Source organism: Perna viridis, chromosome 1, assembly GCF_037379345.1.
Source record: "Perna viridis isolate PV_CMFRI_1.1 ecotype Kerala chromosome 1, ASM3737934v1, whole genome shotgun sequence".
In the NCBI taxonomy this organism is placed as follows: Eukaryota; Metazoa; Mollusca; class Bivalvia; order Mytilida; family Mytilidae; genus Perna; species Perna viridis.
The window spans coordinates 67,285,951-67,312,122 of record NC_142445.1 but is presented as its reverse complement, the minus strand read 5'-3'; the positions used below and the strand labels follow the sequence as shown (position 1 = coordinate 67,312,122).

At 31.6% G+C, this 26,172-nt stretch overlaps 2 protein-coding genes across 4 annotated transcripts in view; one reads left to right on the top strand and one right to left on the bottom strand.

The window, feature by feature from the left end:
- Nucleotides 1-2,260: 2,260 nt before the first annotated feature.
- On the bottom strand, nucleotides 2,261-7,419 carry LOC148629965 (perlucin-like protein). The gene is made up of 5 exons (XM_088579096.1): nucleotides 7,272-7,419; nucleotides 6,178-6,281; nucleotides 5,462-5,552; nucleotides 3,333-3,544; nucleotides 2,261-2,281 (listed from the first exon to the last, which is right to left on the bottom strand). The coding sequence occupies exons 1-5, from the start codon at nucleotides 7,417-7,419 to the stop codon at nucleotides 2,261-2,263; spliced, it is 576 nt and encodes a 191-aa protein (XP_088435222.1).
- A 9,473-nt stretch (nucleotides 7,420-16,892) lies between these two features.
- LOC148629964 (WASH complex subunit 4-like) overlaps nucleotides 16,893-26,172 on the top strand; it is a 34,969-nt gene continuing 25,689 nt past the window's right edge. For 2 of the 3 annotated variants that reach the window (XM_088560355.1, XM_088560365.1), the window contains exons 1-6: nucleotides 16,893-16,986; nucleotides 21,986-22,125; nucleotides 23,217-23,382; nucleotides 23,901-23,968; nucleotides 24,376-24,458; nucleotides 24,789-24,831. In XM_088560355.1, the coding sequence (XP_088416481.1) occupies nucleotides 16,935-16,986; nucleotides 21,986-22,125; nucleotides 23,217-23,382; nucleotides 23,901-23,968; nucleotides 24,376-24,458; nucleotides 24,789-24,831 (552 nt within the window). In that variant the 5' untranslated portion in view covers nucleotides 16,893-16,934. The other variant, XM_088560373.1, reaches the window with a different exon arrangement.

The window sequence follows — 26,172 nt, the reverse complement described above, 5'->3', positions numbered from 1 at the left end:
GTATTTCACGATGAACAAAATGTGTAATAAAATAGTAATTGATTGTAGTTATTTTCAACACATATTGAATATATTTTAAAATTTTGCCCTTATTAATATAAGATTATTTAGGAGCTATATTCGAGGGTCACGGCACTACTTTTAATTACAATTGTATATCTCTGGGAAACAAAATTTTCGAAAAGGAAACGGAATGAATTTCAAGATTAATTGGTTTGGAAATGTTCTAAATGCGGAGTTAACATTGTATAGCGAACTGAAAGAAAAGTTTTAGATTAAAAGAAGTAGGCTCGTTTCATGAGAAACTACGAAATACTTAATTTTCAATGGAAAACCTTACTTTCATATATAATGTGTCAAACATTTTAAGTGAAAAATTCACCTTACCAATACTTTCGACTTTGGTCACGCGCATACCCATGCACGCGCGGAGGAGAAGGAACATATTTTCAGCGATTCTTAATTCCTTTATAAGTACCTACTCTCTCTACTTTTGTTAAATGTTATACATTGTTATGCGTAAACTGTTTTAAAATGTTGATTTCAGAACTGATTTGGAAAATAAATAAAATAAATTAACACCAACACTTTGTTTTGACATATTTGTTTTAAAATTCACTGCCTTTCTCAAAAGTTCATTTCATAATGCACATCTTTTAAACTGCTTAGTGAACCTAATAGTAATCTAGAAATAACAACAGTATTACTTAGATAATTACCATAGTAGTGAAACTTATTTAGGTTTCTTGCGTTAGGTACTTTATATAGGTGTGAAATATCTGTAAATACATAGTACTATTGTAAATTAAATATTGTTTTAGGTACCAGTCCCTAAAAAATCAGAGACTGCCTATGGCACAGGTGGTTCATGGTGTAGAAAAACCCACCGAACAAGCAATGTTTTTTTTTTATCTTCAGATGCTATATTTTAAGGTAACATTCGTTCTTTCTGTATTCAGATCTGCACTTTTTAGTAAATCATTTATCATACACTAAAATCAACCAAAATGAAACAAATCGTTAACGATAACTCTTTCAAAGTGCTAATTTCATTTACAATCTATATGAATTTTATCTCAAAAGCGCGACACCCAAATGAAAAAAACAAGACTGATTATGTGGCCTGTAACTGACTCTGAATAGAAAATAAAGGTAAAGTTGGCGTTTTTTTTTTGGCATGCATGAATCACCTCCTGTCTGATTTTTATAAAGACTGCTACTTAATGAGTGGGTGTTATACATTGGAAAAACTGTAACATATGCTTTTCATATGTTTAGGACCACCATGAAAAATAAATGAAAAACATGTGTTTAAAAATAGGATTAACACATTAATTTACCAAAAATAGGTAAATAAAAATCAAATGGAAATTACACGTCTTCCAACGGTCTTAATGTACGAAAAAGAGAAGGTATTCATATGATTTAGAAAAAAAAATTGTTTCCATTTTTTAAAAGGCACAAAAAGATAGAATTCCATATTGGTCTTAAACGTATGTTCTCATCTGTTTTAAAATATATTAAAACATTTTTTTTTTGTTCCCATATCTTCTCTTTATCGTTCTTGTCGGTTTCGGATATGTTTTCAGTGATGTTATACTAAATTTATTTAAATATGTCACATGATTACATTATTTTTTAAATATTACTCTATATCAATAAATTCGTGTAAGACTATTCTGGTTCACACAAGCTGCCGTATTGTTTATAAATTCATGACAAGTATGTAGAGCGTTTTTAGGGTATGTGCTATATATTGTTTACACGTTTTTTGTTGCAATGTGCGAATATAAAATATAAAAACTGTCTTTATCAAAGAGTAAATGATAAAAAGGATTATCAATGTTATCTGAATGTTGCAAAATTAGATCATTCATTTCATGTATAAAATTGTAATGACAATTATAACATTACTATTTGTTAATGATGTTTAGAGAATTTTGTGATGTGAACTCTTGGAACTGCAGTGGAAATTGTCTTATTTATTCAACAATTAGAGTTTTCATGAAGATTACAAAAAAAAAAAAAACAAACAAACAAACAAACAAATTATCAGCATACACTATTAATAGCAATAATTATGCTTCATCAGACATGAATTAAAAAAAAAAACAACTTATAGCTTACATTGTATAGAACGTCTCCTCTAAATACAGTTGATCAAAATCAAAATGATTTACAACGTAACTATTCAAAAACAAATGATTCGTTAGTCAAATTAATTTGTCAAACCACACGGGAAGAAACAGCTAATCATTCTTCACATGCACATCACTGCAGGCTGTAGTATAAAATAAAAGAAACTATATATTGCAATAACAGTACTGAAAACATATTAAAGAATACAATTTAAAGTATTATGCCTTTCATAAACTCTCTGCATTATATTTAATTCTAATATGACGTCCTTAAAAGGCTTTGAGACCACAACTGTTGTTGATGTTCGATTGCTTTATGAACAGCACGCGACTTATTGGGCGTGTCATGTGTGTGTGAATTTACTGCCCACCTTAATCATGTTAACAAACACACGTGACATTCCGATGTGTCTCAGCTATTTTCAATCATTGAACATCAAATTCATATTTAATAAAAATATTAAACGTTATGTTTTAGACAGAGTAATCAAGGGAACCAAGGTTATAGCGGTAATCAAAAGAATGCAATCCAGGGACAAAGACCAGACATGGAAAACAGACTCAACAAAGAACATAAAGTAACTAAAATCAAAGTAACAAAAGCAAATGAGCAACTCGGACTCTACTAAAAATGCTATATTATATTCCCTAAAAACCACTTTCACGCGTACACGGTAGTACGTGCCATGTGCACCATCATGGCATTGTATGAAAACGTAGAGTAACAATCGTCAATGAATCATGAAATATTGTACCTGTCCATGTTTGAACACTGATCTTATAATAATCGTTCTACTTAATTCACCCTTCGTTATAAATAATACAAAGGAAAGTTTCTCTAGCGACCATTTCAACAGCTAAATATGGACAAATATGGCGGGCCTGAGGTTACCGTAATAGGTCAAGAAAATAAAAAAAAATCTCGTAATTGTCCTATCAGAATCTAAATAAATCACGGAAACTCCATTATATCATTGCTTTACCACGGGCTGACCATTTATGCCGATATTTTTACCATTCGATATCGTTCGGGGTACAACAGTGTGGCATAAATGGTCAGCCCGTGGTAAAACAATGATAAAATGAAGTTCCCGTGATTTATTTCTTACTTCGAAATATACCTCATTGCAGGATTAATTTTCCTGCAAATAAGAAAACTAAGTCCATAGCGTTGAATCAGACTTGTCAACCTACCATGGAACATGAAAATCTTCGCGGTCGGCTACAATTTATGTCTTTCCATTGGTAACTCAAAGTTTTCCTCAATGCAACACAATCATACGCATACGATGGAAATCCCTCTCCCCAGTTTGTATACACAAGACTAGAGGGACTTTTGCCAGCTCTTCCATCATAGGAATACATGTAGTCATTGCTCTTCCGAATTCCAATCCAAGTGTTACGGTCTTTAAAAAGAATTGTATATCATTATTTCCATTCTTTGTAACGACAAATACATTACACAACAGAGAAATGCTTTTAGAGAATGCAGTAGAGTTTACTTTTTACTTTTGCTTTCCTTAATTTCTAATTTTTTTTTCAAATCTCAATTTTCATATATTTCATATTTTTCTTTAAATGTAAATAAATTAAGACTAAGATTAGATAAAGCTATTTTGTTAAATCCTTCTAATGAAGGACACGGAATTTTTCTGAATATTTGTATTGAAAGGTAACAATATGTTATTCCTTACTAAGGTGCAATAAAAGCTAAATAAATTGTTGATTTCTACGCTGTAATCTTTCTTAGTATAAGACAAAAGAATACGCTCATCGTCACGTTGGCTGTACACACCGTTTTTTTTGTTTGTTTTGACCTTCGATTAGTCTTTTTTTAATCTGTTCATTTGCTTTAATATTCAAGAGTAATTCTATGTTAAGACCAAAATCATACTGAAACCTCAAACTTTCAAATCCCATAATCACTAAAGTAAGTCTATATGACATAATATCGTCAAAAATAGCAGAATCTTTTATTCTTGCAAACCCGTTGCCATGGAAACAATTAATTTTACATTAACTACCAAAATGTTACTTTTGATGTTTTAACTGGACTCGTTACCATGGAAACCATTATTATATTATATTATATTATATTATATTATATTATATTATATTATATTATAAATTTATGCTGTAGATAGTTTGACAACTTCGTGATAATGATACAGTCAGTGTTTAGTCAGAGTGTAGATACGTTAATCCTTAATTTCTCATAACAGGTTAATAAAGGTGTCTACAATTGTTTCCAAAAAACTGTCTCTTTTTTTTTCTTTCAAAATTCTGTTTTATGCCATGTTAATACCATATACAGCACAAAAATGCGCCCATAGATATCTGTATACTTTCCAAAGTGGACAGAACTGTCGTTACACAAGAAAAAGATGGGAAACTATGGATCGGTTATTTTTTGATTTTGAGAAATTCTTGAAAATGGCAAACTGTATTTTTTTTATAATCATAATCATTTTAAGTAAGCAGTTAAACAGTTACTGTTAATGAATGCAAAGGAATATAAAAAGCTAGTTTTTAAACTTCAAGGTCAAATTTTCTCATTTCAATGACTGACATCATTATTTCTGTTTTGATAAACATGCATTTTTCTCATCACCTTTACCTTTATTATTACCACAACATATATTTGTTTTGTTTTAATAGGTATATCCCGTCTATAGATAAACATTTTTATCACTTGATGCTAATGAAAAATTATTAAAAGTTCAAAGGTTTCAGGTGTAGAAAATAGAAAATATCCAAAAGTTCATATTTTCACTTTTTTGACATGGTAACCATATCAAGGTAATTTTTCACAAAATAGAATAAGAACACTTGTCCAATTTTCTCATACATCATAGAATTAACTTCATATTTTGTAGCATTTCATAAATCATTTATCTATGGGTGCATTTTTTGTAGTTGCAAATTAAAATTCACTAAAACACTTGATAATGCAAGAACATTCCGATAATGCAAAAATTACCATTTTTGAAAAAGTACTTTGGACTCTTTTTGAACAACTATGACAAGTTCTAATATTTGATATTAAAATGAAGATGTCAATAAATGCAGAACAAAATTTTAAAATGAATTCATTTATGGTTTCCATGGAAACAGAACATTTGAAAACGACATGGAACGACCTTCTAGCAGTATAGTGAAATTGTTTGATTGTCGTCATGGAAACGGGATTAAAAAAATGATATTGTTTTCCACGTTTAAATGCATGGATTATTCAGTAGAATAAAAAATATTAGGCACTTATATTCTTCATTTATTTCTTTGTCCGTAAACATAATTGCTCTTCAAGATTTGTATCCTCATACCATACATCGCAATGATTTTGTTCTTCAAAAATATCCATTCGTTGTAACTTTTCACTTCTGTGAGATAACCTCCCATGTTCCAGCATTGTTCCTGTAATTATTAGAAAAAAATAAACAGAAGACATTGACACAATATACTGTACACTAGGAACGCATAGATTAATTCATTTTCCATTAACAGTGAGTCTTTTTATTTTGAGGCATAGACATGTCTCATCCTCATCAAATGCTTCCTAACATATTTTTGTTTGCATCAACCCTGTTGTATCTCCTGGTATAATTTAAATTGTTTTGTAACAAGATTTCTGATTAGTTGGTTCTATTTAAACAAATCAGGTTATTGTGTGTAACCTGGCTTGGTACTATGACGTCATTAACATCGATTGTAAAAGGACCTGCATAGACTCTAACCATTTAAACGTGTAAGATACATGTAGTTGTCCTGCATGAGTTATCTTTTTATTTTTAAGCTTTGTAAAAATACAAAAGTTAAAATTTGTTTAAAGGATAGCATATTTAGAGGGATGGCGTCGTGTGACAACAAGTGAACAACAAAGCAAGCATTTAAATCGAGTAAGTTTAACTTGTTCCGTACATAAATCTCCCCAAAAAAAATGAAGTTGTATTGAACAAATTTGACTGTTTTTTCTTTGCAGTGGTAAACTATATTATATGTTTCGAAAACAAATGCAGCCTTCGTTTGGTAGTAAACATACCTTAGCAGAGATCCAGTCAACCAAAGCTTCACTTAAGTAATGACAAAGCCCTGTTGTCGGATCATAGTACCAATCAGTTGGACAGACAGTATTTGATACTGATTCTAAAATGTAAACAAAACAAAACAAAAACTGTCATATTGCGATAGTTTTTGTCATATTAAAATTCCACGATGTTTTTAACTCTTGACACTCATACCTCAAAATTCTTTTTATGAAACTCAATTACATGAACCATTATAATGTGTTCTTCATGAAGATAAACTATTAAATTATAATGCATTCGAAAATTCAAATGTTTTAAATCATCTGTATTTCCCATGGCAAGGTAAAATATTTTAACTTTGGTTCATACATTTTTTTATATTTTAACTCGGTAATTTGATTATGGCAAGATCTTTCCAAACCAATGTATATTTAAAAGCTAAACACTATACTAGTAAAGCCGAATATTCATACAACAACCTTAACTTTATCATGCTTAGATCATGTAAGCAGCTGTAGCAGGATATGGAATATTTCAATGTACTTAGTAATTTCTCTTTGCTTATGTCTAGTATCAACCGATGGAAAAAGGGTTAACACAAACCAGATGACATGCAGTCAAAATATTTTTGATAAGCTTTTTAAAAACAAAAACAAACAATTCATTTTGTTTGTTTGTTTTTATTTTGTTGTTTGCTTTTTTATGGGGGTCCCTGTCAGAGCAAGGTAGCTCGAGTTCTGCAAGAAATAAGACTACGCCAATAAACGGGTAGATATGAGACCGTATCTTTAGTTACAGTGACAGTATATAAATGCAGATAGACCAAGTACTGGAAGAAGCTAGTACCTTTTCATAATTCTTGGGGAGTATAAATTTGTTATAAAAATGGTCATACGAAATAATGATATATGTTCCCGCTTTATCAAGACAGCTAATGGTCCGTCTGTGAGGATACACATACTTGCCAGACAATACTACAAACTTTGCCCATCAATAGTGATATAAAAGCAAAAAAAAAAATGCGATTATTTTCTTACTTCGAATTCAACAGTTTTGAGTAACACAAACCATTAACAAGTATAAGAAAGGTGTTATATAAAATCCTTACCGTCGTAATAAAGAGATGTTGTATCCAAAGTTGAACTAATTTCAGAAGTTATATCTAATTTTTCAAACATAGAACATGTCTCTTTACTCCAGTTGTAATTTACGAATGTACATCCAGTAGTCTCTCTACAGATTCCAAGACAATGCATGATTGACATAGAATTTAACTGTCCAAGAGGAGTGACTGTAAATTTGCTGTTTGACAGTTTATGACAAATTCTAAATTTTGTCAAATGTACCAAAACATTGTGTGCCCCATTAAAAAGTATTACTAAAATAAATAAAGCATATAAAGAAATATCTTGTCCTATAACTGCGAGCATCTTAATGATATATGTAAATGTCAATCCTATACTAGCATCAATCCTGATGTTTCTTCAAGGTATAATTAACAAGCTTGTCATGATACAATTGGGTCGATCTGGAAACATACAGACGATATACGCTGGTATTTGTAAAAAATCACATTTGAATTATTCATATTTTTTATTTTGCCATTTCCATATCTATAAAAGACCTTGTTCAATGCTCCAAGGTGTATTTTAGCAAACTTAAAATATTATCTTGAAAATATAAGTTTCATAGATTCTGTTTGTCAAGTTGTCGCAGAACTACATTCCTGGTCTACATGCCAGAATAATGAATAATTATTTTAGTTCATACTTCATTGAAACTAATAGACAACCCATGTTTAGGAAAACAGCTATATGTTGTATTTTTTTTTAATTCATTGGAATATTTTGACAAAAGTTCAATAAAAATGACAAAAATGTAAACACAAAAAATGATCACAGATAAAAATAATAAAACTGAAAAATCAACAAATAAAAAAATTGTTAAATTATCGATTAAAACTCTTTTCTCACAACTCGTTCGCTTGAGTTTTCTCTGAAGTCTGTGTTAATATTTGACATTAAGTTAGATTTCTTCCATCCTTCATGTTATGATTTTTCGTAATGAGATATGACAAAAGCAACTCGCGAAGAAAGCTACTGATACACTTGGGATCAGTCATTCGTCTAAACCATTTTGGAAGAGTTATTGATGTAATGATAGTTTATCGTTTTTCAATTGTTCTTACTGACAGAAGTTTTATAATCTCATGCTACAGTGGTGATACTTAAAAAAACATCGGCTATATCAAAAAGACAAATTTACGTCAAACCAACCGTGACGTCGTGGATAAACATTGAACGGCTCGATAGAACATCAAATCTCGCCATTTCGGGCTCAATGTAACATTTTGTCCTGCCTTTAAACTGTCACGATTCTGTAATAATATTCATGGTGTTGATTTCTTGTGATGGAGTAGTAATACAGAAGATACAAATGAAAGGAAAGTAGACGTTCGAAGAGTAAGGTGTGTTATTCAACTAGATTTTTTTTAATTCCCGAAATGCAATAATTTCCGCGTAGAAATCCACTGTTGATACAAACCATATAAAAGGGGTGGGGTGTTAGCGACGTCCTATATATATCGAGATCTGAAACAGGATTAGCTTTAAATGAATGTTTAAACTTTTAACACAGACGCGGAACTTCTATGTAATCTCACTTATTCTCATTGATCACACATAGCAACAAAAGAAAGTCGTTATTTAAGAACACAAAGTCCCATTCATAACAAGACATAAATCTACAATGTTGATGATGGTTTGGAGCTTAAGTAAAATTGACTGCAAAAAATTATAAAATTGTTGATTTAAAAGTTGATTCAATGTGAAAAAGATAAATCCAAATGATTTGTCCCTTAGAATGTTGTAAGTGTCGTGAACATTGTTGATACATATTCTTTTTCAATGTTTTGTTGTTATCTTTATTAAGTAAGACAGATTGATATAAAATATTTGCCCTTTTAGTGCGTTCAAGGATGATTTACTTGAATGGAGGAAAATAAAAGACAAATTGTCTTTGAACAAATACGATTAAAGATATAATTTCAAACGTTCTACTGCCACCGTCATGAAAAGTGTTGACCGAAATGATGTTACATCACGAAAGCAGACTTGCAACTAAATTGTCATGCAAATCTTCTTTTGGTCTGGGATATGCCTGAAACTATTAAACATACTCACTTTGTCACTTGACACTTTCGGTTAATTATTTCTTTTCTTTGGATTTTTCGCGATTTTGTTTTAGCATGTTTATGTATGATGAACGTGATCTGTTTGTACCAAACTTTGTCATATAGTGGGATTTCAGACTGAATCGGCACCCACTTCTGTTAGACGAGTTTGTTTATATTTTGACAATACGGTTTCATGATAACAGAGGTGTGGAGTGGGAGTGTTCAAATATTGAGCTTTGCTTATCACTCAAATTCAGTTAAAGTGCGCCAAAGCCAATTTCCGTAGTCACAAGCTATTTTTAAAGACAAAAAACTATTTCCTGATATAGTTTTGGGTTCAAATTACTATCAGGATTATGCAAGATTGTTAAAACATAGTTTACGGGGCATTGGTCCGGTTCATTGAAACAAAAAACGATAAATATCTAATACTCAATCGACAAAAGCCCTATGTCACAAAATAGGGTTTCCCTTAAAATACATAGAAAAATATAAAATACTCTAAATGAAGAATGCCCAATACGTTTTCTAGGGAGAACAATTGCTAGAAAACATAATTTTAACAGTTATTTTTACATCGAAAACGATTTATTTTTTTTCCACAAAATACGGATGTCCCATGAAACATAGTGAATTACGTTACAAATTTCCTGAAATGTTCATGCAAATGTAACTGACACATACGGTAAGTCTATGTGAGGAAAAAATACATGAAATTATAAACAAGCTGAAAATGAATTATTCACATGTAAAGGATAATGTTTTTTATTGAAAAAATACATGATTTTTATTTTGTTTCCAAATGTGCATTTAATTGTGAATTACGTTACGGTGTCTCTTGCATCTTTTAATGGTGATAGTAAACTTTCCACATTCTTATTTATACACAAACCAATGTCAGTCATAAATGACTCTTAAGCAGATTTTTCAGGTGCTATATATTTTTTTCACATTCTTGGTAAAGTATAAGTCCATGAAATACGTTACAGTGAATTACATTACGGTGATTTTTTTAAACGGATAAAAAACACTCTTCTCGGAAAAAATTAACTATAAATCATTATCAGCGGCATCGCCTATCATACTGCATCTTTAGAAAGGAAGTTGTGACGCGGGATCAATTGTATTTAGGCGTTCCTGATGTAAAGAATCCCTCTAGTCGTAAGTGTCCGTAATTTCAGTTGGGTGCAATTATTTAGATATCATTGATTTTCAGTTTAATTTACCGGTAATTTAGAAATGAAGAATACATGCATCGGTAAGATGTTATGACAATGGTATATTGCTATGTATGATATATGAATTAAGCATTAGTATATATTACGAAGTAACTTAATTCACAACATTGTACGTTTGTTACAACGTAATTCACCGGTTCATAAACTGTGTATTTTGATTACAGAAAATGGTTTTACATGACAAATTGTCGTGAAAAACATTAAATTAAGCTAAACAAAGATAGGAATAACTTTCGAAAAACAAAAGCCATTTAATCATTGCAAGAATTTAAGTAATCAAAAAAAAAAGATATGTGTGCTTCTTCGTGAACTGATATAGATGAATTATTTTTTTTATGTTTATTCAGATCGCTTGAAAACAAGGAATATATATTGAACTCAAGCATAATCACAATAAAATATTTGATAATGCACCTTTAAGGATATACCAACGATCAATTTCAATTTCTCAGCTATATAGATGACGTATTATCTTTAAACAATCCTAGTATCAGGGAGTTGATACATCGCATCTACCCCAAAAACATGAGATAAAGGATACCACAGACACTGTGAAGTTAGCCTCGTATCTTGACATACACCTAGAGATTGATGGTAAATGAAAACTATAAACAACATTTTACGACAAACGTGATGACTTTTCATTCAGATTTGTCAACTTTCCTTTCATCTGTGGCAACATCCTTTCAGCATGCGTATGGAGTTTTCATATCACAACTCATACTCATACAGCTTGTCGTACCTACGTGGACTTTTTTGCATCGCGCTAGACTTCTTACAATTAGGCTTCTGGAATAGGGTTATGTTGTTACAAGATTGAAGTCATCACTACAGAAGTTTTATGGTCGTCATCATGAACTCGTGGATCGTTATGGTGTATCCATCTTCATCATGAACTGATTTGTTTAACGTATCATAGTTTTCATTTCCTCTTTCGTCTACCCCGGACTTGAAATTTTATGAGCAGCTCGACGAATGTTTCAAGAAAAGCAGAGGACGCTTACCCAACCAGTGCACCTGGTCCATGCTCCCAGTTTTAGTGGAGTCTGAGTTGCTCATTTATTTTTGTTACTTTGTATGTATTATCTTAGTTACTTTATGTTCTTTGTTGTCTTCGTCTGTTTTCCGTGTCTTGTCTTCGTCCCTGGATTACATTCTTCTGATTTCCCTTAGTTCTCTTGATTACTCTTTGATGTAGAAGTATAATTAATGTGGATAAGGGGTTTTTGTTCTCGATTCTGCTTATAGTATCTTCTTTATTGTTTCTTTATATTTCAGATATGATTTATTTCTTTTTAAATATTACTTGCCAAAATATTGCAATTAGTTGTTATTCCTGTTTAACCTTCCAATTTTGTTATGTGCTCCAATTAAAGCTTGAGAAAGCCATGGAATATATATTACACTGTTATAAGTGAATTACGTTACAAAGTCGGTCATTCCCGTTAAGCTAATTATAAACATTCCAATTGGATTTGAAAGCACAATTGTTTTCTAAGTATCACCTTGAATATGTATGAATGGAAATAGGTTGCTAAATTGGCCTTCATCTTTGCTAATAATGTGTCCAAAGAATAATAAAGATAACTTGGTTTCCATTTCATTTTGTTTATTACTTTTTGTTTACTAGATGTTATAAAATATAGAGTATCTTAAAGAGATAACAATTTTTAAACAAAATATTTGTTTCGTGTTGTGAATTTACTGTTTATCTATCGAATGGTATCATTTGAAGCGCACTTTCGAATAATTGTATGATGAAACTATAATTATTCAACATGGGTGTCCAGAAGTAACGTAATTCACTACTAAAAATACACTGGACATATTCAAAATTTCGTACAGGACATAAATCAACCGATCAAGAGGTATCTTATGTGTTTTCTTGCAATTCAAACCTTGTTTTATTGAAATTAAAGCATTTGAGTTGTTTCCAGTGTTCAAAATGTCCGGCCGCTTTTCTGTTCGTATTGAGGCATTTTAACTGAATTTGAATGTATGATTTTCTAGTTTGACTTAAACACTAATATCAGCAACAACTGTGTATGTGGCACAGATTAAAAAAAGGCTTGACTGTAGGACTGGTCTTTTGTTTTTTCTCCTTATCTCACTTTTATACACCTCTCGTACAAAATGAAAACCGTTCAACTTTTCTATATTTTTAATTATCGATATCGAAATGTCCTTATACTAGTAACATTTGTTGCAATTTAACTTTTTTTTTTACCAAGGCAAAATAAAATATTTGATTGTATTACTCGGTCTTGTACCGAATTAAACATATTATAGGTTATTAGATTGACTGTTCGTGAACTAACGTATATAAATGGTATATGGAGAGTGAATAGATTAAGAAAATTTTGAATGTTGAACGGAGAAAGAGTAGATTTATATCGATGTTAAAAGATACTACCAATAACATGGGAATTGTGTTATATTGGAGACTAATTAATTTCTGCTTTGTTATGATTTTTTCAAGGTATCGGAGTTACGGAAGGTCTTCTTTGGTTTTGTCATGCATTGCTAAGAAAATTTACGATAGAAATTCAAAAGAGAGTAGTATTTCAGGCAAAATAATAAAAAAAATCCTGACTTGTATTGAGAGTCATTTTATCAATAACAAAAAGTTAATTACATCTCTGTGACACTAACAAGGTGAAATGTTTACAACGTTATGGGTTACTTTTGAATAGTCTTGATGTATTCTTTGCTTGATTAAACAATTCGCTTTTCAATTCGTTATTTCAAAGACAAAAATCTACAAGTAAAAAATGTCAAGTCTTATAGTTTGCAATAAAGGAACAAGTTTTCTATAAACTTAATTATTTACGTCTTGATAGTTTTGTTTTATTTTAGGATGAACCCCGTGTACATTCTCCACTTAAGTTACTTAGATCAATTACCATGACGTCGAGCACTGACCTTATTCGGGTCAAAGACATGTTTACTTTGATTGACGAAGTTAATGCTACATATTTAATTTTTTTGTTTTGCTTTGAACCACAAGTTATCCCGATAATGTTTTTTCTGTTTTTCACATACGTATTAGTACATTACAGCAAAAGGAAGGACCGGTGACTTTTCTATAATTTCGGCTTAAAACAGTGGGTAAAGCAGCATCTACCGTCAGGGAGAATGTAGTTTATTGTAAGATCTTTAAAAAGCAAAAATTCTTTTTGATGTAGCTTTTAATGCTGTCATTAATATTGTAATGAAGAAGTAAATACATGTATATGTATAATGGATAATGTTAGCTTCCATAATGCTTCGTGTTGTGATTTTTTACCTAGTTTACTATAGAAAATCATATATGCCAAATATAAACTGTACAAACTATCTGGTGTATAGAAAGAAAATGTTTTAGAGTTTTAAGATAATATCACAAAAATTGCATGTTCCACTACATAAACTGAATAAGCCTAATTCATATGTGTTTCGCTATTAAATATGTTCAGAAATTCATAAAATTCTTTCGTCACAGGTAGTAATTTGGCAAAACAATCGCCATTTTTATTGAATAAAAATCTCAGAATTCAATTTTTGTAGACGATTGTTTACTACGCTGGCTTATCATTTGTGTAAGTGAGAATCAATCCATGCTTTGATCTGTTAAGTTTAGTCTTTTTTTGGCCATTATAAACCCGTTTTTCTCTGGTCTACCAATTATCTTCACTTTCTCACCTGTAAATATAGCATGTAAAGAACAGGGCACAAAATGCTATTCTTTTTTTCTCTCATTTCGGCTCAATTTTCTTATCTCCTTTCTTGATTGATAAATGAAGAGACATTCGATAAACAGGAGCTTACACAAACTTCATTTCCACACTGTCGATAGTAAAATTTTCAATTTAAACAATTATATATAAAATTGAAAATAAGGAAAACAAAGACAGCACCCAAAAAACTAAACCACTTGCAGTACGACTCCGCCACTTTCTAAAAAAAAAAGTCGAGCAAGTGCTTCGGAAGTGTAGGGGTGTCCTGCGCCCATACACATTTCTCGAATATAGAAATGCAGCTTAACGCCATTGTAGTGTTAAAATATTTTTCTTTATCGAAAAAATGTACTTTCACATTTAAATCAAAATTCATTAAAAAAAAATTTGAATTCAAATCTAATGAAATATCATTTATTAATGCATGATAAGATGAACTTGACCGTAATGTTTTGAAAATATTTTACGATTACCTGTAACATACTTTTTGTTTCATTTGAAATTTTCCAAAAAAAATGTGACGAATTCTTGGCATTATCCTTCCACATCATACATTTTTATTTCTGATAAATACCTTTTTTGACAGAAATCTGGCTTCTAATCTCTGTTTTAAATGACTGTTGGATTTTCACCTTGTAGAGACAAAATGATGCATTAGATACTGAATTGTTGTTTTCCCCTGAAGCTGTTTGGACTCCAAAGAAAGGAAAAGATGTGATAGAATAAATCAAGAAAAAGTGGCTGAAATATAGAGAAACAATAAAGGAGATACTATAAGCAGAATCGAAAACAAAACCTCATTATACACATTAATTATACCTCTACACAAAGAGTAATCAAGGGAACTAAGATTCTAGCGGAAATCAAAAGAATGTAACTCAGGGACAAAGGCCAGATATGGAAAACAGACAAACACAACAAAGAACATAAAATAACCAAAATAATACATACACAGTAACTAAAGTAAATGAGCAACTCCAGCAAAAACAGGGGGCATGTCAGCTTAAGACAATGTAATGTTTGTTTTTGAAAATAACTACATGTAATACGTTCATTTTTATACATGTACGTGTATTTTCCTGATCAATAAAAAAATAGTGATAAATTGAGTCTCTTATCAGTACCGTTCAAGAGAGCAAGTTGTGAATCCAAGTTTTCTACCTCGACTTCATTCTCCTGAGATGGAGTATGTGGTGCTGTGTCTTTATTGCGTTGGTAGACTGTATTTTACTGCGACAAATAGTGTGATACTGTTTTTTCGTTATGTTCGTTACGTTGATAACTTGAATTCTCACGAGACAAAGAATGTGATGTTGTTTTTTCAAAGTGCTGTTCCTTTTGTCCTTCACAAGCGACCTACTCCAGCAATGCTAGAGGTGTCTGGCAAGCTATTTTCAGGCTTGGTGCCATTCTAACTTGTTGTAGGAGTATAAGCGACCGTGTTACTTCTGTGTTGTTTTGAGAACTCTTTGTTCGCTTGTTTATGTGTTAATGGTTTTTGATTTGACTTCTTTTGTGGACCAGATTTTACTTCTTTTGCAACCACCTTTTCTTTTGTAGCATCGTTTCCTTCTTCCCATCATATATATGGTTGTATAGGAAGAGGTCATTTTTGGCGGACTACGAGTTTTTCTGTCATATTCGTCTGCAAATGAATCTATAAAAATAATGTTAGAATAAAAATAGAAAGACTGTCCTCACTGACAAATATGGAAAGCTTGAAACACAACCTTGCTGAAGATGTTCTATTCATTGACGACTGCAATAGACAAAATCTATTGTATTATACTTTTATATTTTATATTCGTGGTAAACCAGACTTACTTTTTTTCTGCCTAAGTCTTAAGCCGGTTGTTGCTCTTTTTTTTTTTTTAACTTAGAAGTTATTTTTTTCGTCTTGGGTCCACATTGCAAATAAGCCTTCGAAATTTAAACATCAATTTTTGATAAGAACTAATTTTAGCACAACCTGTTTTCCTGACAATTTTTCTTATTCTGTGAATTTATATCTCAAATTTTCGATACAATTTATATGTTCTGGTTATGTATATATATTATATGTGATTTTGAGAATTATTTAATTCTTACTAACAGTATTATGTGTATACGTTGCAACTGTTGTGTGTGTTTGTAAATGTATCGAGATAAATCTATCTATATCTATCTATTGTGGCAGGACGGCCTACCTGCGTTGTAGTGGGTAGTGAGATTATTGACTTGGCTCACATATTACTTCTTCAGCCGAATCGCTTTGTCGCTGGCTTGTCACCGAGCGGTCTAGGGTACGATCCTCGATGGAGAAGTCAAATCATACTCTCCCGTTAGGCGTTACACTGTAAAAATCCCATAAATAAAGTTTATCTAGAAGAATAATCGATAATGGTTATTTATCTGCCTTATGATATAAATTCTAAGCTTTAAAAAACATAGTCTAGTTGTTGCAATTAAATATCTTATCTGAAAAAAAATGTTTCTATAAAGACCTGTAATTTTCTTTCTACGGATTTGCCCCTGAACGGACAGCACGGCGGGGTCAGCTAAATAGTCTATTATAGTATGTATCAGTACACATTTCTTATCATTTGGTACGAAATCGGTAATGGACCAAATTGACTCGAGCCTCGTCATGTGATAGAGCCAAAATGGCGGTCGACGGAGGGTGGGAGTTCGACAAGTTCGACGATGGATCTCTACGTTAGTATAAAGTTGAATGTTTCATTTCAGCTAGAGGAGTTTTTTACTCGTTCATTATTTTATATTTAACAGTTAAACACACTCCAGTCCCTGTCCTAAATAAAATGCCGTGATCAGAAGTAAAATCAAAGGCGCTGGAGATCTTGATTTTTTTAACTACTATCGAATTCCTTAAAATGCCTTACTTGTAGTTTTCTGGAAAATTTTACAACTCGACCTTAACTTGAACAGGGACTAATTTCACGGATGACAGCATGCCAAAGATTACTCGTACAACGTAAGAGGTTGGAATTCTGTTCCTCCATTTTCCATATCCCAAGGACCCAACTGCTTACTTCTGAGCGCCATATTGCATGCCGCTCTTCGGAGGTTCTTTGAAATTGGCAGAATTATAGTAAAATATTTACCATTTAAAACGTTTTATACTTTTTGTTTACCATAACAAAGAGAAGGTCACTAAATTGAAGAAAAACAAATGGCCTACCTGATGAAAAAATCCAGCCGTCCTGGATATCCTTTGTATAAACAGTTTAAATGAACTTTGCATTTGGTTTTCAGCATTTTGAATGTGTACAACCAGTTGATAAAATTACAAATTTTTAAATTTGGGAAACGAAAATATTAAATTAACCAACAAATTGCCTTTACCAACTTTAAGTTCGTTTGTCAAAAATAAATTGTGTTCCGTAAAATGAGTGACCTAATTCAAAATGGCTGGTCACTTTGATTACTGTCTTCATTACAAATGTTTTATAGGTATAATAAAAAAACCGTATTCAACAAAAATTTTGGATTTTTATCACTTGATTTCCGGAAGGTTAAACTTCTTTTATGTAAATAAAGGACTTAAAATAGTTTAAAACACATGTTAAGCTCATTGACATTTGCGATGGCTTTCAACATATCAGATGCTAGTGGTAAGGATGGTACCACGTCAAAAAATAGCTTGTCAGACAACCTATAGCACTGCTGGAGTAGCCAAAGATCTGGAACTGGGGTGCTGGAATATTTAAAAGTTGACATACATGTATTTACAGTTGTATTATGCAGCATCTTAGTAGCATCTGGTGTCATATCTAGTTTGCATGTTTTATTTGTGTGCTTGATTACTCGCATGTTATTTATAAGTTGTATTTTATGCGTGTTTTAAGTTTATGTGTATGTCTTCTGTTTATTTATGTCAATTTTGAAAGCTCTACAGAACGTGTGTTTTCTTGTTTGATACATGTATATCAACTTTAAATAAAGTTTACTTGACTTGACTTGTACATATGTAAGTATATTAATTTGAATACTTAAGTCCACCTGATATGCTAGTGGTGGTCAAGCAAAAAATAATTATCTCCAGCACCAACTCCAAAAATGACTTAAGTAAGAGCCAAGAAAATAATATGAGGAAGAAGGTAGAATATGTAGAAATTTCCTTTTTAAATGAAATGGATTTAGCAAGGTATTCAGTGTTTTGTCACATTCTTTTCAAGCTTGAAGTAGGTTTTTTGAAAATGTTTGAGTAGTTCTGATCAGATAACATATACCTCTTTGAAATGGTCTAAGCAGTGTTTCAACTATACTTCAGAATTCCCAAATAGATAGTAAAGTAGCATTTTGTTTTGATGAAAGCTTTTCAAGTGGTCATTATGATGAGTTTTAATTTCTATACATTTGTAAAGTTTAGCTCACTTATTAGTATAGTCCACCAAAAACATTACCAATGTAAAAGTTTGATGGTTACATTGATGAATTGACTTAATCAAAAAATAATGTCATTCATTGTGTCTAACATTGCATATACATGTTCAAATGTACAGTACTTAAATGTACATGTAGTGTTATGTGGCATCCATTAACTTAAATTTATTTATGATAACTTGAGTAAATCTTATTCAATCCTTTTGAAATTTTAACACATTGTTCCTATGGACATGGCAGAGGGCCTGATAGATGTAGTTTTTGAAGGTTTTTGGCCCATGCCTTTTTAGCTCACCTGGCCGAAGTCTATTGCCATCCCTTGGGGTCCATCGTTGTCGTCGTGAACAATTTTTCAAAACTCTTCTCCTCTGAAACTATGTGACCAATTGGAACCAAACTTGGTATGAATGTTTTTTGGGGTATTCTGCATAGAACTGATCTGGGGATTTTCAATCTGTCGAAAAGCATGGCAGCTGTTACTAAAAATAGAACATAGAGGTCAGACAATAGTTTTTCACATATATCTCCAAAACAGTAAGGTTAAGCACAATATTGACTGGATAAAAGTGTTCAGCATGGTGAGATCTATATGCGGTCAAATTTTCATTTTAATCTGTTCAGCCACGTGGGAATAATTGCCCTTTTTCGACGTTTTTTTGCTATTTTTAATGTTATTTCTTTCAAAAATCTTCTCCTCTGACACTACTTGACCAATTGGAACCAAACTTGGTATGAATGTTCCTTGGGGTGTCCTGCATAGAATTGGTCTGGGGATTTTTGATCCATTGAAAAACATAGCTGCCGTTACTAAACATGAAAATAAAACATAGGGGTCAGACAATAGTTTTTCGCATACATCTCCAAAACGGTTAAGTTAAGCCCAATATTGACCAGGTTAAAGTGTTCAGCATGATGAGATCTATCTGCAGTCAAATTTTCATTTTAATCTGTTCACCCACATTGGAGTAATTGCCCTTTTTCGACATTTTTTTTGCTATTTTTAATGTTATTTCTTTCAAAAATCTCCTCTGGCACTACTGGACTAATTGGAACCAAACTTGTTATGAATGTTCCTTGGGGTGTCCTGCATAGAACTGATGTGGGGATTTTTGAACCGTCGAAAAACATGGCCGCTGTTACTAAAAATAGAACATAGGGTCAGACAATAGTTTTTCATATATAACCCAAAACGGTTAGGTTTAGCCAAATTCTGACTGGGTAAAAGTGTTCAGCATGAAGAGATCTATCTGCATCAAATTTTCATTTAATATATTAAGCCATGTTGGAGTTACTGCTCTTTTTCAACGTTTTTTGCTATTTTTTATGTTATTTCTTTCACAAATCTTCTCCTCTGACACTACTTGAGCAATTGGAACCAAACTTGGTATGAATGAGCCTTGGGGTATCCTGCATAGAACTGGCATGGGGATTTTTGATCCGTCGAACAAACATGGACATCATTACTAAAAATAGAACATAGGGGTTAGACAATAGGTTTTTGCATATAATTCCAAAACGGTTAGGTTAAGCCCAATCTTGAGAGGGTAAACGTGTTTAGAATGATGAGATCTGTGTGTGGTTAAATTTTCATTTTAATTTCTTCAGCCATGTTGGAGTTATTGCCCTTCTTTGACATTTTTTTTGCTATTTTTAATGTTATTTCTTTCAAAAATCGTCCCCTCTGACACTATTTTACCAATTGAAACTAAACTAGATATAAGTATTCCTTGGGGTGTCCTTGGGGTTTTTTGAGATCTGTCGAAAAACATAGCCTCTGTTACTAAAAAAAGAACATAGGGGTCAGACAATAGTTTTTCGCACATATCTCCAAAACCGTTAGGTTTAGCCAAATTTTTTCAATTGCTGAAATGATCCTTATTTTTTGAGGACTACAAAAGTCTTCAGGCATAAAATTTGTCAGACACTTTCTTATAAGAGTTATTGCCCTTGACAAGGGAAAATGACAGTTTTTTGTTGTTTTTTTTTACAGTTTTCAGCCAATATCTTGAAAACTATGATAGATTTAGACTTTCATTTACTGAAATGATCCTTATGATAAGTCCTATCAAAGTTTTCTTGAATCAAATTTGTTGGACAACTTCTTGTTTAGTTTATTGCCCTTGAAATGCAAAATTCAACCAGGTGAGCGATTCAGGCTCCTGGGAGCCTCTTGTTTAAATAAGGGGCTAAGAAGGGGAAAAATGGGTGTTATCATTAGAACTGATAGGAAAAGCAGATCTGATTATAATTCCACTTCTTTGGAAATTCAGTTTTACATGGTATGATTTTCTTTAACTATTTTTGAGTTAGATGGATACAAAAATTAACTTTTGTATTTGCTATTCTCATTTGTTATGCAGAATATAAAACATACGTGGGAAATACTTTGTAATTTGAAGTTTATCTCTGTTTGATTTATTTTTTTTCCTTTCATCATTTGTTGTAGGTTTGAAGTTTAAGAATAAGACCACTCATACTTTTGCATAGCGATATCCACATTGTATATTTAGCTGAGAACTACAGTACATGTACATGTATAGAAAATAATTGTAGAACATCTGGCTTGCTTATAACAGACCAGTCAGCATACTCCATTAATTATCTCCAGTCTTGATTGCTGTAATTAATAGAAAAGATTAGGCTCATTAACATAATTATTCAAAATCAATAACATCATTTGCAGTGATCATAGACAACCTTTTGTTGATTTTGAAATCAGAAAAGTTTTTTTCTTTTGATGATTTGTATAGGAAGTATACATGAACACCTATGTTGCTTCTTATCTATCTTGTCTTTGATTAAAGTAATTACAAAACATTTGATATAATGGGATAAAGTGCATGTAACTACACATGTATGCAACATATACTTGATGACAAATATTGAATTAACAAAAAATAAAGTAATACGTACACATGTTTTACCAAAACATGCATTAAAACATGATCATTTCATTTATAAGTGTTTAAACTAAGCCAGGCAGTTAAAACTAGTACAGAAACTGCTGACTAAAGTTACATGTATAAATTAGGCAGAAGCTCATTATTCAGGGTTGTTTCAAGACAGTGCTTCATGTTATTACATATGCATGTGTATATAAGGCAAACTATTTTCATCTTCACTTGGCAGGGTCATCATTTTTCACTAACCCTAACTAACCCAACTTATGATGATAACTGGTATTTAAAAAAAAAAAATATGATCTGTGCAAAGGAACTATTTGTTTTATTACTAATGGGTGTTAAATATTAAATGTATTTAACTTGATAAAATGGTAGACTACAATATCTGTTCAATTATTACTTTGTAGAAATTGTCGGTGAAGTCCAGCTTAAAAAATATGGAAAGTTTTTGGAGGATTATGCTATCCAGCTTAGAGAGATTGAAGATGCTCTGGATGATTCTATTGGAGATTCATGGGACATGACCCTTGACCCTATATCTTTACAGGTACATGTACAATCATTAATATAATTATTTCTGTGGTGGAAAAAGGGAGATCCTTAACCTCATCAGATTTTTACATTCTCATGTCAACCAGCACTTAAGAGTACATCACTACCCATTTCTTATTTAAAAAAGTTAAAGTACAAATGTAAATGAAATGATGTGTTATGCCAAACATGATTTTTTTTTTCAGTTATAAAAACTTTCACTGGATATTTTACTGTAGATATAAAAAGAAACAAAGAAATAGTGATAAAATGCTTTCTTCCCTATTTTTGGAAAGTTTACACTGTCTACAATGTATTTTTAAGTGGTCTGAATAAGTACAACAATTTATTTATTGGCCTAACATAAAGACTTAACACCAGGTAAAAGCTGTCATTTCCAGTTGATATTATGGTGACATGTGTATACTTGTATGTTGCAGTTCACTATAATTGGGTGAATTGTTTTCCTCAAACATTGATTTGTGTCAGTGTGACAGACCTGTACTACATGTATGTGTATAGCTGTTTGGTTACTTACAAGAAAAAAAGATAAAAGATTCTATGATTGTGTATTCTTTTCAAAACATTTGTTGGTCTCCAAACATACTAATTACAAATGTACTTGACCTTAATATGTGTCTTGATTTATGTTAATAAATGTTACAAAAAAAAAGAAAACTTGATCACTGACAGTATGATGGTATGTGGATTGTGAAAGCAGTCAACCATTAAAAAGATAATGTGGGAACACCACCATGACATTAGGGCAATTTATTTATTTAATTATGCAGTAAACAACCTGCATCTAAGCACATTTGTGTAAAAAGGTGCAACAGGAGTAGATAGATTAGATACAAATAGTTACAATTCAAAATTTTAACATGAAAATTGAAAGGCGGATTTTGCCTCCTGATCAACACAGTGTGAAATCATCAAAAGAGCAGTGTGGTGCTTAGAAGATGAAGACAAAGCTCTTTGCATTTATTATCATATCCAAAACATGAATGTATACAGGTTGAAATATGTAGTAATTTTACTTATTAATATAGTTCATGTTAAATGTGAATATACGTACATGTACTGATGATGGCTTTCTATACATTTCAGCTCTTACCATATGAACAAACACACTTATTACAGTTAATAAGGACAGATAACAAAATATTTAACAAGATAATAACAGTATTGGCTGCATTGTGTTGTGAAATGCAATCCCTGAAACATGAGGCTGAAACTAAATTCTACCCTGCTTTACTCTTATATGGTGAAGGTGGTAGGTATTTCTTTTGAAATAACAGAATCAGATTCAAAATGCTTATTATTGCAGTGTGTTCTATTAAAATAAAGATTTGAGCTGTGGAAATAATGTGAATTTTTTGTTGTTTTGCACTAGTGGGAAGACTTTCATGCTTCAAAGTCGTACATCTTGATATTCCCTTATGTGTGGTTTTCTTTATTTATCTCCCTTTTGCAGAGTTGTCTCTTCTTTGTTGTAGATGTTTTGTTAAGACTCTCATTATGTCAGTGTGCTAGTTTCATTTAGTGTCAAACTATTTTTACTTTAGAAGTTTTAGTTTTACAGTTCAAGCTAAAAGATTTCCTTTGTTGATAGGATTGTAAAGTAAAAGTAACTGGCAAATAAAGATGTAATGAATGTGAAAAAGAATAGTTTTCAGCTTCACAAGCTAGCACTATATATTTTTATGATAGATTTTCCTGTGGAGTTTTTAAGCATTACATGGTAAATGGTGTCATGTCAGCTCATGTTTATTTTTCTATTGATGTTTACAGAGCCAGAAGAGGGACTACAAGATGGTGATGCACAGTTACAGATGGGAAGAATGATGTCAATGTTACAGGTACTAGTCCTTGTCTGGGTAGCTAGTACATTCTAACTGTTGAGACAAGAATATTTTGAATTTGATTGAGATATCTAACAATTCATAGAGCATAGGACTGAAGGATATGATTTATAGTTCTCTAACAAGGCTCTGTCAAGGTAGAGAAAATTGCAGATTCAACTTAGGGTGTTTGAGATTTCTTGGTCTTGCATTTTATTTTTTTTTGCTTATTCTTTTCTCATTTTAAAAATTAAGTAATAAGTGCCCCATCTCAAAATGTCCCACTTTTGGCTATTTATTTTAAGTTACATGATGTTATTAAGTGTTATATTTTGACAAACAAATGAATTCTGATTGTGTTTAAAATTTTTTGTGAGGTGAAAATTGAATTGCTTTAATGTATATTGTATATGGTTATATTATAGGAGCTGTCTTGCTTTGTTAATAGAAGTTATGAAGTCGTGAAGAATGTTATACAACAGTTTTCTAACTTATATACAGCATCAAGGTAATGTTGGAACTCGTGACAATTATATACAGCATCAAGGTAATGTTGGAACTCGTGACAATTATAATGTGCATTTTACATAGTATATGTTTTACGCAGATATAAAACTTGAACTACATGTATATTTTAGAATTTAATTTTAATCACATATTTTTGGATTAATCGGTTTGAACAATTGTAGATGCTGACAATCTTGAAAGGCTAGCAATAATCTGTTATTTATTGAAACAATCCATGCTCACTAGATCCTTAAGAAAGTGTCTGAATATTGTGTATAATGTGTTTCTTCTAAATAACTAATATGAAATGACATTTCTAATTTCATTGCAGAACTGGACCAAAACTAATCAGTGTTACAGATGTCCACTTCCAGGTACTAAATTATTTATTTGACTGTCTTAGAAATTTACTGTCTGAACAAATCAGTTCATTTAAACTTGCCATTGACTTTAAGAATATGCACAACATTGTCTGTCAGAAATCTTACAAGTAAATATTGGGGGAAAAAATTTCCCAACTACAGGAATTGTTGTGATGACAAACCACTTATTCATTTGTTATATCTACACTATTTCTTTCCCTCTAGTCCATGGTGATGTAATATCTAAATATGATTATTGTTTAGCAGTGATTATAAGATATGACCCTAGCTACCTTGTCAACCCAAGTTTAATTAGTATGATGTTATGCGACCAAGCACCCCCCCCCCCAAAAAAAAAAAAAAAAAGGGGGGGATTAGTTAATATAGTGAATCAACAGTAGTACTAGAGACAGCACAGTGAAGTGTTCATTCCTAGACACTTGTTAAATATGGAGTTTTCAACTGTTAATTAGACATTGAAAATTAAAACATGTTTTTCTTGTTGCTAGTATGCAGTAGAAAACTGCATGTATTACAAGTGTACCAATAAATTATACTGCAGTGAAACTTTTCTAAACTGGATCCTAAAAAATCTGGTCTTCCCTTCAACTTGGCTGTTTTCAAAAGTCTCAGCCGATGTATCTTAAAACCTGTGTGTTTTGTCTTCAATAGACAGGCTACCTCCTAAAACTGTACATTGGTCGGTTTTTCAGTTTCAGTTACATAATTCAAGTAAAAACAATCTCTCAATTTCGGCTAACTGGTAATGGTTCACCTGTAATAAATGTATCAACAAAACTATAAATGATTACATTATTAATTATTCATTCACTGACTGGTTTTTATTTCATCAGTGGACAGATGATAATTGAAGTAGATAGTTGTTTAAACAACAAATTTAAATCAGACTTGACATTTTGTCATTGGTTCCCCATTGTGTATTAATTAGTGTATACACATCAGGCAATCGATGTCATTTAATAGTGTGATCTTTAAAGGGAGACAATCCTTAGAATGCATTGTTATTTTCCACCCCTATAAACTAGCCATTTCCTCTTGTCCCAGTGGTGGCCGAGAAGTTTCACTGTATATGTAATTAAAGTGGTAATCTTTTTAAATTGTTCACTAATCATTAAGAACAGAATTGTTATTAGAACTAAAAAAAACTGATGTCATGTCATATCAGTGGTGGATCCAGAGTTTTAGGTAAGGGGGTCCTGAAAAAATTTCTTGACAGGATCACCGGTGAGGATCATGAAGTGAGTGTTTTTCATGGTTTAACACCTACAATTTTTCTACATTTTTTTCTTTAAGGGCTTCCCTCCCCCTGGATCCACCACTGGATATATAACA

Excerpts from the sequence above, each read along its gene's own strand:
- LOC148629965 (XM_088579096.1), bottom strand. The coding sequence starts at position 7,419 with ATGCATTGTCTTGGAATCTGTAGAGAGACTACTGGATGTACATTCGTA. Across the intron at positions 6,282-7,271 it reads AACATCTCTTTATTACGACG|AATCAGTATCAAATACTGTC; the intron begins GTAAGGATTTTA and ends TTTACATTTTAG. Across the intron at positions 2,282-3,332 it reads GAAGATTTTCATGTTCCATG|CCTGCAGTGATGTGCATGTG; the intron begins GTAGGTTGACAA and ends TTTATACTACAG.